This window comes from Ictalurus furcatus, chromosome 20, assembly GCF_023375685.1.
Source record: "Ictalurus furcatus strain D&B chromosome 20, Billie_1.0, whole genome shotgun sequence".
In the NCBI taxonomy this organism is placed as follows: domain Eukaryota; kingdom Metazoa; phylum Chordata; class Actinopteri; order Siluriformes; family Ictaluridae; genus Ictalurus; species Ictalurus furcatus.
Window position 1 is genome coordinate 19,776,645 of NC_071274.1, and position 14,943 is coordinate 19,791,587.

Genomic DNA, 14,943 nt, shown 5'->3' on the forward strand with positions numbered 1-14,943 from the left:
TGGCTGTTGATTGGTCAGAAGGTCTTACATCTTGTGGTAAACCCTCTGTATTTACTCTGGTGAAGTTCTCTCTTGACTGTTGACTTTGACACAGATATCCCTACCTCCTGGAGCGTGTTCTTGATCTGCTGATTAATTTCAAGTCCAGTATACTTTGGTAGACAGCTACACAAACAAGAACTTTGTCAATGTCCAAATATTTATGGACCTGACTGTATATAATATATGTATATATTATTTGTTAGAAAGTGGTGTAAAAGAAGACATGATTATGACCTGGAACACAAGCGGTTAAAAAGTTCCAAACATCTGACATTGGATTCAACCAGAAGGGAAGTGAAAGTAAGGGCGTTGTTCTCATAACAGCTGCCTCATGAGGGAGGAGGTCTCATTCATGGAGTACGTCCATTACTGCACTTCAGGATGACTCGGATTATTTTTCTCGTTGTTCTCCTTCCTCAACTTCCAGGTTAGATTTTAGTTTTTCTAAACTCCGGGAGCAGATGTTTGGCAGAATTTGAGAAGTTGTGTTGGTGCATGATCACTGTGAAACATGCAAACTGGGTAAAAGCTTTTAAGGAGGCACAGCTTTAAGGAAAGGTGGGCGTTGGTGTGATTCAGCAAAACAATGATTCATTTCGCCAGAATCTTGTATTGCATCACTTTTTTTTTCTATGAATCCTTCTTTACTCTATCTTCGAATGAAACATTTTTCTTTTTTAATGTAGCTGCCATGCAGTTTAGCAAAGGTACTTTCTTTGTATTAGTAGTATTAGAATTAGTTATTTATTATTATTATTAGCAGTAGCAATATTGTTAAAAAATAATAGAGAAGTGAATATATTGCTAAAAATGTCATCTAAGCAAGTGAAAATATCTTGAATATAATCAAATGTATTTAGTATTTTCTGCTGTAAGATTACAAGAAACCAAATTTGTCTCATATTTGGTTTCTTGTAAACTTTGTAGAAAATACTAAATACATTTGATTATATTTAAGATATTTTCACCTATTTCATTCTTGAAGTAGTCTTATTCTGTTGGCAGATACTTGCAACTATAATTTTAATTTGTAACTTTAAGCATTAATCTTATAAAGAAGCAAAATGACCTGCTGATAGAGTAAACCAATTTAAAGCATGAACTGGAATAAGGTGGAATAATCTGTTTGATTTATAATAATATCATAAGAAATACTAGATGAAGTTGCCCATAATCAAGATATTTTCACATTTTTTTGAGGTGTATAAGTCATTATTATCATCATAAGTCATTATAATGACACCCCTGACCTTTCATCTGATATTTCGCCTAATAGAATCCTGAAAAAAAGGATTTTAAACAACAAATAAAACATCGAGTTGAGCAACTCGACTGCAATCAGATCTCAGATCTAACGCTCTGTTTTATCTCTTAGAGCAACGACCTCAAGCGTGTGTATTGCCACAAAATTGAAACAGTTCAAAATGAGTTATTCAGGAAGAGGGTTTGAGATAAATTCAGTGGGTTTATTTTCATGCATTTTAAGAGGGAAATGAAAGATAACTGGGTAAAAAGAGAAAAATGACTGGTTTGGGCGATTATAATCGCTTCAGCTCACAAAATTTCTCAATTCTTAAAACAAGAAGAAAAAAAATGAATTCCTTAAAATTCACCGTATTATTTTTATTCTCATTTTATTTGATGTTAGATCTGCAATACAGACTATTTGAAATCATTTTTGCCTTTTAGAAGGTTCTTTCTTAATATATAGTATTTTTATTTTGCCCCTGTACATATTGCTATGAGGAAAAAAGTAAACAAGGAATGATATCATGTAATACTAATGCATATAAATATTCTAATGTAAAATAAATAACACTTGAACACAAAAAAGTTGTTCTTCTTATACTGAGAGAAAAAAAACTAAAAATAATTGCGTCAACTTGTCACAGCTCATTATTTTTCGTTTGTCTTGACTGATTTTTTTTTTTTTTTTTACAGCATATAAAACATTTTTAGTGGAGAAATCTAATAAAAACATTACTTGTTAAAAAACACATTTTTTTCAGTATACTAAGAACAATGAGATGCTTTTTTTTTTTGTCCCAATGCTGTTTATTTTACCTGATTTAAAAAAAAAAAACACACAGACTTTGATCCAAGGTTAATTTTTTTTCCTGTTTGACCCAACCAGTTACTGTTTATCTATTCCATGTACCGAGGCAAAATGGAGGTTTTATTGACCAACTGGCAACTACAGTTAATACAAATAGTCAAAATGATAATTGCAGCCTTATTTCTCATAATGTGTCCATTTGAACAACAAACATTTCAAAAATCCTTTAAAGGGAACAACCGTTTACATGAAACTACAGACTTTTCTTATTAGTTTTACTCAAGGGGTGGAACATACTTGAGTAATTGTACATTGTTACTCAGTTTTTTTTTTTGGAAGATTTGTACTTTACTTGAGTATTAGTAAAATGTAATACTTTTACACTTACTCAAGTAAATTTACAAGATATAGACGGTTTTACTCTTTCCATTTTGTTTTTGACCTTCAAAGTACTCGCTAAAAATCTCAAATTCCATAAGTTAAATTTTTTTGTTATTGTATTTTTATTAAGATGTCCAATCAACAGACAAACTTCAGTTAGTTCAACAATCAGTGTTAGCTTTAAGCTTTAAATTCGCTCGCTAGTTTTGTTTTGTTGCTAATGCTGCCTTAATTCCAACAAGGATATTAAACATTACCTAACCAGAAAGCCAAATTCTAGGATTGTCTAGAATTTAATACATATTTAATAAAATAAACAAAACAATAAAAATTTATGTTTAGATTGCAAATTTGTGATATCTAAATTATATTTACTTTTACTCTTGAATACTGGAGTTTATTTAAATATAGAAACCTTCACTCTGACTTTCACTCAAGTAGACATTGACTTTAACTTTTAAATGACTTATCTGTTCTTTTTCCACTACTGTAATTGATAAATCATATGCTTTTAATATGAATAACTGAATAATAGCTTAGTGTTTAGGGATTCAAATGAACCTTGGCTTGTTTTTTGTCCTTGGCTGTAGGTGTCCTGTGCACTGTGACCACAGTGGGAGACCGGACAGTGTTAGCAGGGGACTCGATCAACGTTCCCTGCGAATACGACCCTCAGTACGCTCCGAATGTGAAGTACTGGTGCCAGGGATCCATGAAGGAGTTCTGCACCAGTCTGGCACGCACAGACCAGCCAGAAAATGCTCCGTTCTCGAAAGCGAGAATAACGATCACTGATAACCCGAAGCAGAACGTGTTTGCAGTGACCATGCATGAGCTGAAGGAGAAGGACTCGGGCTGGTACTGGTGTAGCGTGGAAATAGGAGGGATATGGAGTGTGGACCTCACCACATCACTTTATATCACTGTCATACAGGGTTAGTGACGGAAGCTGATTTAATCTTTATCTGAAGGTGTTCATTAATTTTCTATAACAGCATCCCTGACTATTTCTGGCTGTATTTCAAAGCACAGGTTTATATTAATGCACTTGTTGTAATATATTTCCATAGGATCAGCTAACATTGGGCCTCATTTATCAAGCTGGATATGAACAGATTTGTTCATTAATAGTTCGTACAAGCATTTACACAAGAAATTTGGTATCCTGTAAATTCGGAAAAACGTATGTATCGTACTCGTGCTCCTGAGTGTGTAAATTTACACATTAGAAGACTAACTAACGTATACCTCAGCTCGTTCAACTTCAAATCACAGAAGTGCATGAATTACTACGTTTTTATACATGGAATGTATTGTATATATTCTTTAAGCGCAAAAGAAGAGCTTTGGAGTCACTATCAAAAAGACATCATGCTAGTTCATTAGGTCAGGTGGTACTAAGAGTACTAAGAGTACCATCGACAACATTTTGTGAAAACCAGTCATTCCATTTTATTGGCATTAATTAAAGAATATGAAAAATGAAGAAAGTGAACCGACAAACAAACATAATTTATGACAAAAGAAATGGCGGTGTATGAACTGAGGAAGGGCCAGTCTTTCTGCACATAGTTGCAAGCCGTAAACAAATGCCTCAGCTGACGGAAGATTTAGAGCTCATTTATTTAGATTTTTAGTCTTCTTCTCCTTCCTCTTATTATTATTATTATTAATTTTTTTTATTTGCATTGCCTTTCAGCCTTTACCCTCATTGTTCATTTCACGCTCCTAGCTCCCTATGCACTTGATCATATATGGAGTTTTATGGGCGTCAATATATGCAAATGAGCTGTGTCAGGAATGCGCTTTGCACTTTATGAGTGATTCCCGAAACTTTTGTAAATCCGGCGGAAAATTAACTTTAGTTCAGGTTGACTTACACAAATATTTACACACAACTTTACTAAAAGATTGATGAATGAGGCCGAGTTAGATTCGTGCGGCGGACACGCCACATAAGTGCAATTCTTAGTGACGTTTTCTATGAGCGAACATTTATTTAGCATTTTTGGAAGGAGTCTCCAGTGTCAGTCCTTCGGTAAAGCCGAAACTTAATTTTTTCCCCCCATCCACAACAAGCTGCATTTCTTTTTAAGTTCAACTTCAAGAGAAAGTAAACCATCACTGTTATGGGAACGACTGTAGCTGCTAAGTGATAACAGGAAGCTGTTTTGCGGATGTTCCACAGCATTAAATGTAACTATTAACGGATAAAAAAATGTTCCGAAAACATTGTTAGCATTGACAAATTGTTGTAGCGTAAAGAGGAGTTATACAAGCGCATTTGGGATGTGCTGCTATTGGAAAATAATGAACTTGTTGATTTTAGCAGAATTATTCTGCAAGACCTTAAAAAGACAATATAACACATTGATTTTTTATTTTTTTGTATTTTAGGCTTGTCAGTAGAACGCAATGAAGTAAGTGCTGAGGAGGGTGGCAGAGTCACTGTGAAGTGCCGCTACAGTGAGAAACACAAGTACTGCACTAAATATATTTGCACATTTCACACTGTGACTGTTGTTTCAGACATGCTGTATCATACCTCAGGTTTTCAGTCCTCCAGCCAGTCCCTAGTTTTATTCTATTCCAACCACAACTAGAACAAAAGAAATACATGGCGCCATTAAAACACCACAGTGATTTCACAGAACAGGAAAACATTTTTTTTTAAAGTGCCCATGTTGTTTTCCATTAGAGAGAATGAGAAGAGGTGGTGCAGGAGTGGCGATTTACACTTCTGCAAGGTTACAAGCAACGGGACATTCAGCAGCAAGTCTCTGGTCATCAATGATGACAGGAATGACACAGTTACCGTGACGTTGAAGCAGTTAGAGCTGCGGGATGCAGGATGGTACTTCTGCAGAGCCGGCGAGCACCAAGTGCCTATTCATGTGTCAGTCACTCCGAGATCAACAAGTATGTAATAGGCCCACACACACACACACACACACACACACACACACATTTGTGTATGGTAAATAAAAAACATCTTATTTATCATGAGTTAATTAATTAGAGTAAATGACTGCATTTCGGACAAATCAAAGATTATTTAAAAAAATATATATGTATAGTGTATTCTAGTATAGTGTATTCTATAAGTACAGAAATATTCTATTTTGAATTTATAAAGTGAAATCCATAAATTATTTCCTAGGACATGTTGTGGATAAAAAATGTCATAAAATAAACATAAGGGAGACCTAGCATCCAGCAAAGGGGAGAAGAAGAAAAGACGGGCACCTAGACACATAGAAGCGGGATTAGGCGGACATTGACAAATTGGAATTACACTTTAAAGATCTTTAAGAGCAGTAGTAGTCAAAAAAGTCAAAAAGAGGTATACGAGCTGAGCTGAGGAGTGCTAATACACACACACACACACACACACGCGCTCGTACAGTCAAGGGCGGGCAAGTAGACACAACATACACACACACTCTCTCTTTCTCATACACACACATGAATAACTTTAATAATATCTTATAGTAATAGAGAAACTCTCTATAAAAAAACAGAATAGTAGGATATGCAGGACAGTAGAACTGTAATGATATTAAGAAGTTGGAAGTACAGTAAACCGCTTTTCAAGTAGTATAAATATATATAAAATAAGAAATATAGTGCAAATATGAAAATAAATTATAAACTAGAAATACAGGAAAATGTAAACTTACTCATGACTCAAATGGTGAGGGTTCTTGTCTCGCAAGGAAGGCCTTAATTTTAAGAAAGAACCATGAGGAGCCATTTATAAGGGTGGCTGAGTCAAGCTGCCCCCCTGTGAGATAACAGTAAGACCAAGGTCACTCTAGATTGTTTAGTCTTGTCCACTTTCTATTTTACGGGTTATTCAAATTCTCTGGTTTCGATTCTCTGGGTAATTCAAAACTCTGGTTTCTGATTCTCTGTGTAATTCAAAACTCTGGTTTCTGATTCTCTGAGTAACTAAAAACTCTGGGTTTTTATTTTCTGGGTTATTAGAAATGCCTGGGTTCTGATTTTATGTGTAAATTAAAACCCCTGGTTTCAATTCTATGTGTAAGTGAAATAGCCCTTTTCTGGAACATAAGAGTAAGGTAAATGAGCTCTTTTTTAACCCTATTGGTAGTGAGATCATAGTCTTCTTGAAACATATGGGTTATTTAGTGTGTAAATACAGTATAAATACTGGAGCTTAAGCTCAGGGTATTGGGATCACTTCTGAGAATTCTCATCGGTGTGGATCTCGTGTGGTGGAATGGAACAATAAAGCTGGACCCTTGCTTCTTCTCACTCACGGCTGGTGTATTTTTTTCTATCTCCAACTGGGCTCAGAGGTAGATGTGAGTATTGGCTTCTATGTTGAATTTTAGGTGTTTTTTGGTAATAGGCTAAATTTGAGCCAACAGACATAAAACTCAGAAATGCTCAATACACTCAAAAAAGACTGGACGAGACCACCAGAGTATAAGTCCACAAACTATTCCTAAACACCGAACAGATGAACACAGTAGGATAACAAATCAATTACAGGAAAGGGGATGGAGACAAAAATTGTGATGAGCTCAGAGAGGGAGAAATAGTAACACTAATAATAATAATAATAACTATATCCACTGTAAATTCAGTGATAATAAATCCATTAACTTCATGTTAATATTACTGTTAGGAGTTTTTCCAGCATTGTCATCTGTTTCCCTGCAGCTGCCTTGGATGTAAAAACACAACAGCATCTGTCTGAGGTTAAAGCTCAAGACTCCAACAGGTGAGTATTAAGAGCCAGCTATCTGACTCTTTTTCTCTCCCCATAAAACACAACGTATCACTGGTTTATTCATTTATATCAAAGCACTGTTGAATGCTTGAATCTGATTGATCAGGTGTTGATTAACATTCCATAACAGCTTATACATTTTATTTGGAATTTGGATAAACCTGCCAACCTCCATGCATTTTAACATTGGAGTATGATGCTTAAAAATACACAAAAAAGGGCTGTCTTCTTCTTTCTGTAATAAATACATCAGATCAGCCAATCGACATGTCACTATAGAATGAGTGACAGTTGTTTAGGTGTTTTGAACTCTAGTCCTGCCACCTTTCCCCCTTCTCACATTAATAACTTCCTGCCTCCTCTTGATTTTCCCACTTGAAAGATGTGGCCTCGCATTCTGTCACGGTAAACATCAGACAAGTATATAGTTACCATCGGTTAGCTGTGTTTATAAGGATGCCACTGAAAAAATTCAGCTGAAAATAGTCAAAATGGCACTTTTTCAGCTGAAAGAAGCACAAAAAAACATCACATTTAAATTTCCACAGCTGCGGTTAACACCCCCATCCACCCCTCCCCTCCTTCATCCAGTGGTTACCGTAAAACCCATTTAGTACAGTAAAGTATGTTACCGTAAATACATTTAGTACAGTATGTTACTAATCCAAGTGATTTGTGATGAAGGACTACATCTAAAATAAGTTTTTACACCCTCAATCCCCTAACCGTGACAACACAATGTTCCTCTTCAGGGTTGATAGGTTTCCATTTTAATAAAATTGAAATGTAAAAAACCTTGTAGCTTCCACAAATGACAGTATAAGGGGATTAAAACACTTTGCGACGTGCTGTTATTAGAACTTTATGGTATGGTAACAGTACCTCTGCTTCCTGTCAGACCGCATCACACCACCTTGCCTTGTCAGGAAAGGCATTTGTGATTTTCTACAGTGTGACACATGAGCAGACGCAGCAACATTTTGTTTTTGCAGAGAGTATTCATATTTACGTCGGTTGTGTTGTTTCAGTCCCAGCGTTTGGCAGTCTCTTCTGACTGTGTGTGGAGCTCTGCTGCTCTTGCTGACTGTAATCTTGGTATTATGGATGATATGGGAGCAATATAGTAAGTTCCTAAAAATTTCACTTCAAATCTAGTCTTATGTTCTTGGACTTTACACATCATGCATCACCTGGGATACATTTTTATATTTACATTGACAAGCCCTGGCTTTCTCCTTGTCGCATAAACTTCTGACTGTGACCAACTTGTCTGCTTTAACTACAGTGTACTATTAACAGTAATAACTAATATATAGGTATCTTTCACACTAACCACTTTCATTACCTATCAAAGAGATTTTTTTTTCATTTGTAGTTTCATTTTTTAAATATTACTGAAATTCCACCAAACGAAACTTTTCTGATGTTGATTATTTTTCTATAACAGCACGCTCCATCACATTATATTCCTCACTTATTCGACATGCTCTGACCGAACAAAACCGAGAACATTAAGGTATAACAGTGAGATAATCTGATATTATATTCTTCTTGTTACAGAGAAAATACCTAAACATAGCAAGCTGGATGAAACTGAAGCACAGTTCATGGTGTGTCCCAGATTATTACACATTTTTATACACTATATGGCCAAAAGTTTGTGGACACTTGAGCATCACGTCCATATGTGGGACTTCTCCAAACTGTTGTCACAAAATTCAAAGCACACAATTGTATAGGATGAACAGGCCCGAACCTGTTCCAGCATGACAATGCCCCTGTGTACAAATCGAGCTCCTTGAAGACATTTACCAAGGTTGGTGTGGAAGAAATTGAGTGGCCTGCACAAAGCCCTGACCTAAACCCCACTGAACACCTTTGGGATGAACTGGAATGTCCACTCAAGTCAGTTCATTCTCACCTGATATCAGTGCTCTACTTCAATAACGTTTATGGCTGAATGAACACAAATCCCCACAGCCACGCTCCAAAATCTAGTGGAAAGCCTTCCCAGTAGAGCAGAGAGAGGCAAGCGACTTCATATCTCATGTTCAACTAGCATATATGGGTGTGATGGTCGGGTGTCCACATACTTTTGGCTGCATTTTAAGAAGCCATTTTGGAAGTTTTGTAAGCACTAAAGAGGCTGACATTTTGTTCCCAGGTGCGCGCCAGGAAAACTGGAAGCTGGAAGTCATATTACTGAACACTTCAGCCAATCAAGGCAACATGTTGTAACTGAGAAGGACCATTCGAACTATATATTCGAACTACATAACCAACTACATATGACGCAGTTCAATTTCAAATTTGACCTAATAATGCTTTATGGCTTTGAACAAAATTCTTCTGTGTATGGCAGTTAACAAAACTGCTTGATGTCTTGTCCTGGTATCAGGAAATCTTTGTCACATCAAAATAAATTCATTCACAGCTTTACCTCTGTCTAATACAGATTTCATCATATCAACAGTTACACACGTTTTTAATCACTTTATGTGGCGGGCTCACCAAACATTCCCCCTGTGAATGAGTTGTTACTGTAGAAACCATATCTTTTGAGGATTAGCACCTTTATATAAACCTCACAGCCAGAACTTCTGAATCTGCGGTGAAATAATGAATGTAATAATTAATCTATTCTTGTGTTGGAATAAATAAAGTATATCAATAAAAAGCAATGTTGACTCTTTCCTTTCTTCCCCAGTGTGAATTTCTTCTCTAAGACTTTTCAATCCTGTATGTTAGGCAAAAATCAACATGGTTAAATCAACACAATCAGATAGAACGTGAATTGGTAGAATCTAACTTACACATATCTCACACATTACTTTCGCAACTCTGAGTTAATATTAAGTTGGCATGTATATGAGGTGATGAGTTTTTTGTTTGCGTTTCAGAGATAAAAAAAAAAAAGAAGTTATATCTAAGGGGACATCTAGCCAAATAAGTGTCATTTTAATGTTGTGTAGTTGTCATGAATTCCCCGTCACGGCGCATGGCACGGTTCCGAATCCAACGAGCTCTGCTCTCATGTTTTGTTTGTGCTGTACGTGTTTGAGTACAGGGAACAGATTGAGAGTTTTTCGCTTGGAGTACATAAACTACTCAACATCTTCTGTTAAGGTGCAGAACATCTCCTGTCCTCACTTAGAGGTACAGAGATATATACGTACAGAGATCCTTTGATTTTATGTTACACTGTATTACAGTTGACAGGAAAGGAACAAAGTGAGCTTCTTCTTCAGTCTGACCTCAATTTATTCACAACACTTTACATTTCACTCCTGCTTCTAGATATAGAGATATCAGTTGTTAAAAAGAAGGCAAAAACCACACAGATGTAATCAGATGATAACCAGCACAAACCATATGCATTTTCAATAAAGATGCTGCTATAGTATTTTTTTTTTATAAACCTGTGTTGTGTTTGCAATTGTTTGATATCCATGAGACCAGAGTATTTTCGTCACACACACACACTTTGTTATGGTATTGGGAAACATAAACAGGAAGTTCATGAGAACAAAACCAACTGTTTCTACACAGAGGAGTAGGATCTTATTCAACATCCGAGCAAATTTGCAATGTGCTGCCTTTTTATTGTCATTCTTTTCATTTCAAGTAAGTAGATTTTTATCCACGAAATTCATGTCAATCATTTGTTATGTGACTCAGGGTAGCAGAAATAAGGAAATATTTCATCTGAATTGAGCAACAGTGGGCGCACGGTGGATTAGTGGTTAGCACGTTCGCCTCACACCTCCAGGGTCGGGGGTTTGATTCTCACCGTGGCCCTGTGTGTGTGAGGAGTTTGCATGTTCTCCCCGTGCTGCGGGGGTTTCCTCCGGGTACTCTCATTTCCTCCCCCAGTCCAAAGACGTGCATGGTAGACTGATTGGCATGGCAGAGTGTATGAAAGGGTGTGTGAGTGTGTGTGTGATTGTGCCCTGCGATGGATTGGCACCCTGTCCAGGGTGTACCCCGCCTTGTGCCCGATGCTCCCTGCGATAGGCTCCAGGTTTCCCCGTGACCCTGAAAAGGATAAAGCGGTATAGAAGATGGATGAGTTACCGTGTCATGTTTCTGTTTTCTATGCAGATGTTGGCAGTCAGGCATCGAGGAAATTAAGTCTTCAAACTGGAGCATCTGTCACCATCCCATGTCATTACGATAGGAAATATGTACATCATAAGAAATACTGGTGCTATAATAATGGTGCATCATTCGGATCCTGTACAATTCAGGCGTATACCAGTGAGACACAGGGGAAAGTGACAGTGACTGATAACCCAGCTGAGAGTCTCTTTACTGTGATGATGAAAGATCTCCAGACAGAAAACACTGGATGGTACTGGTGTGCTGTAGAGATACATAGATTGAGAGATGTTTATGAAAATCTCTACATCACAGTGAAATCAGGTATTTGGTTGCAAGTTACAAATGCTGCTCAGTGTGTTTAATGGTTTTCATGTTGCTAAATATCAATCATACATAACTGACTCTATATTTGTACTCAGATCCTGATCTGTCTGTGATGGAGAGCAGAGTGAGTGGTGAGCAAGGATGCAGAGTCACAGTCCAGTGTCTCTACAGCGCTGCGTATCGGAATACACAGAAGCAGTGGTGCAGATTTAAAGACAAGCACTGCTACAATGTGGGGAGGACTGCCACATCCCAGAATTCAGCAGTGAACGTCCATGATGATGGGAGAGGATCCTTCAGTGTGCAGATGAGGGGACTGAAGAAGAGTGATGCTGGCTGGTACTGGTGCGGTGCAGGAGATCTGCAGGTTCCTGTTCACATCAGTGTCTATGGTGATGCTCCAGGTATTATCATCATGCACGAGCTGCAGTACAATGGGTTAAAAATGCTGTCGGGTTTTGTATTTTGAAAAGTTCGTACCATGTCATAGGCAGTCATGTTCTAATAGCAGTGTAGTTCAAGTCAGTTCAGGCCACTCCAGGCACAACACAAACACTGATCAAGTGATAGTGTAAGAGGAAGAAATGATCATCTTTGGACATTCCATAACACTGGTAGACTCGAACACAAATTACTGGATCCTCACACTGGCTGCCTTTAATATATCAAATATATCAAACAGACATTTAGATTGACTCTATGGATAAAAGGAGTTCAAGTAGTTCCAGGCTGTGTTATTGTCATAAATGAAACTTCTAATTTGAATTTCTTTCTTTTTTTTTTTTGAACTACAATAGATTCGTCAGATTCCAAAGAATGCATGTAAGTACAAAAACATTATTACACAGTTAAATTTTTCAATAATGCCTACTAAATTGTGTAATTAAACAATATTCTTATGGGGCGAGTTGAATTACATTGATCAGCCATAACATTAAAACCACTGAGAGGTGACGTGAATAACATTGATTATCTTGTTACAATGGCACCTGTTAAGGAGTGGGATATACAGTATTAGGCAGCAAGTGAATGGTCAGTTCTCGAAGTTGACGTGTTGGAAGCAGGAAAAATGGGCAAGCGTAAGGATCTGAGCGACTTTGACAAGGGCAAGATTGTGATGGCTAGACGATTGGGTCTGAGCATCTCCAACATGGGAGTTCTTGTGGGGTGTTCCTAATATGCAGTGGTTAGTACCTACCAAAAGTGGTCCAAGGAAGGAAAATCGATGAACCAGCGACAGGGTCATGGGCGCCCAAGGTTCACTGAAGCACCTGGAGAGCGAAGGCTAGTCTGTCTGGTCCGATCCCACAGAAGAGCTACTGCAGCACAAATTGTGAAAAAGTTAATGCTGGTTATGATAGAAAGGTGTCAGAACACACAATGCATCACAGCTTGCTACGTATGTGGGTGCGTAGCTGCAGACCGGTCAGAGTGCCCATGCTGACCCCTGTCCACTGCTGAAAGCACCTACAATGGACACGTAAGCATCAGAAGTGAACCATGGAGCAATGGAAGAAGGTGGCCTGGTCTGATGAATCACATTTTATCTTACATCATGTGGATGGCTGAGTGCGTGTGTTGTTTACCTGGTGATGAGGTTGTTGCAGACCAAGTACACCCCTTCATCAGATTTTTTGGGGATTAAATGCAAGTGCTTGTGTTTAAAGGCAGTGTCCCCTGTCTTGGGACACTTTAACTGAAGAAAAATATGTCAACCATGGTGTCGTGAGCTACACACAGGTACTTTGCATAAACTCCATGAAACAGGAAATGGATTTAAGAACCCATCTCTGAATACTAATAAATGCCCCCATGTAAATACTGACATTCGACTTTTGGACTTGCCAACTCGGTATACGTCCCAGAGAGAACTCATAACAACCTTACTGATTTGACTCATTAACATCAAAAGTAGACTCATCTTCAACTTCATCCTTTCTCCTTTTCCTTAGCTGTCAACGTATAAAACCATTGAACCTTCACAGGCTTATTAGGGTTATTTATTTATTTATTTATTTATTTATTTATTTACATTTTACTTGGAGCCCTTTCTGATAGGGAAACACTGCTGTAGAATCTTTAAACGGTTCCCCGAAAGACAACCAAAGAATCATTAAGGGCTGAAAAGTTCTAAGGGTGTACAAGAACAGATTTTAGCAGTTCCGATTAAACGTTACAGAGTGTGACACCTCACCATGTGCTGTTATTTACCCTGGTGTGTTTTATGTTTCAGAAAGCCAGAGACGTTCTGTATTGCACACAGTTGAAAGAGGTGATCCTGGTGGCATTGGGAATTTATGAAACTGGAACATTCTCTTTGTTTTCACAACTGATATGAGATAAAGTGTGTTACAAGGGATTCAACTGCAATGGAGTTCTTTATATTTTGACTATATACAGCAAATATACTTATAGTAACATGTGTTTTATATGCTATTATTAAATATTGTTAAGTTAAGGTAAAAAATAAAGTTCTCAAATCGTGTTCTCAGGTGCTTTTTGCATCTTTGGTTTAAGATGCTGTATGTATTATTACTGTATTATTACAATCTAATCAATGCAATGTTATACTAGCTGTACAGGAAGGATCTCAGATACTGTATAATCTGCCAGTTCTGTAAATATTTTTTCACAATATCAGGTGGGTTGCTGTATTGAACTGTAAAACATTTAAAGTATCATACTGGTCAAAACACAGTATTTTATTCTAGAATCTACATTAATTCTTCACAGGCTAAGACTAGTGCAGCATTGACTTTCTAAGTCAATGATGATTCTCTGTCATATAGCATCAGAACAGGGCTATTCATTTTCTCAACAATTTATTAACACTGGATGAAGGATTTTTTTGTATGTCCTTGGGTTGTCGATTATAATAAAGTTTGTGTTATGCTCCGACATGTTTCTGTTTCTCTGATTTGCTAAATTGCTATTAGATATGCTGAGTTTCAGGGTGGTCTGAACTCAGTTTTATTCACAACAATGAAAAATCTTACCATTTTTTAGATATATCAATCTAAACTGGTGAATGTGAGGCACAGCACGTGAATAAATGATAACCAGAATTTCCATTATGTCAGTTTTATTTAATGTTGTGTACTTCAGCATTGAACACACAAACAATATTATTCATACAAATGTATGTTTTTTTCCTCAATCCTAACCATTTTACAAGCTGCAATTTAAAAAATGGTAGCAATGATACAAACCTACTAACAACATCGTCTCTTGACCATAGATTTTGATGGTGCAGGATGACCTTAATACGGACATAGGCTCA

The 14,943-nt window shown here is 37.1% G+C and overlaps 2 protein-coding genes across 3 annotated transcripts; both read left to right on the forward strand.

Moving 5' to 3' along the window:
- The first annotated feature begins 341 nt into the window (after positions 1-341).
- On the forward strand, positions 342-9,917 carry pigr (polymeric immunoglobulin receptor). The gene is made up of 8 exons (XM_053652095.1): positions 342-469; positions 3,070-3,414; positions 4,877-4,958; positions 5,178-5,398; positions 7,169-7,229; positions 8,267-8,361; positions 8,799-8,848; positions 9,403-9,917. The coding sequence occupies exons 1-8, from the start codon at positions 424-426 to the stop codon at positions 9,442-9,444; spliced, it is 942 nt and encodes a 313-aa protein (XP_053508070.1). The 5' UTR covers positions 342-423; the 3' UTR covers positions 9,445-9,917.
- A 693-nt stretch (positions 9,918-10,610) lies between these two features.
- LOC128624444 (polymeric immunoglobulin receptor-like) lies at positions 10,611-14,561 on the forward strand. 2 transcript variants are annotated; one of them, XM_053652106.1, is made up of 5 exons: positions 10,611-10,862; positions 11,340-11,660; positions 11,759-12,067; positions 12,461-12,485; positions 13,897-14,561. In XM_053652106.1, exons 1-5 carry the CDS (start codon positions 10,826-10,828, stop codon positions 13,928-13,930), a joined length of 726 nt encoding a protein of 241 aa, XP_053508081.1. In that variant the 5' UTR covers positions 10,611-10,825; the 3' UTR covers positions 13,931-14,561. The 2 variants fall into 2 exon arrangements, with proteins under 2 accessions (XP_053508081.1, XP_053508080.1); XM_053652105.1 differs by having other exon boundaries at positions 10,611-11,660.
- The last annotated feature ends 382 nt before the right edge of the window (positions 14,562-14,943 follow it).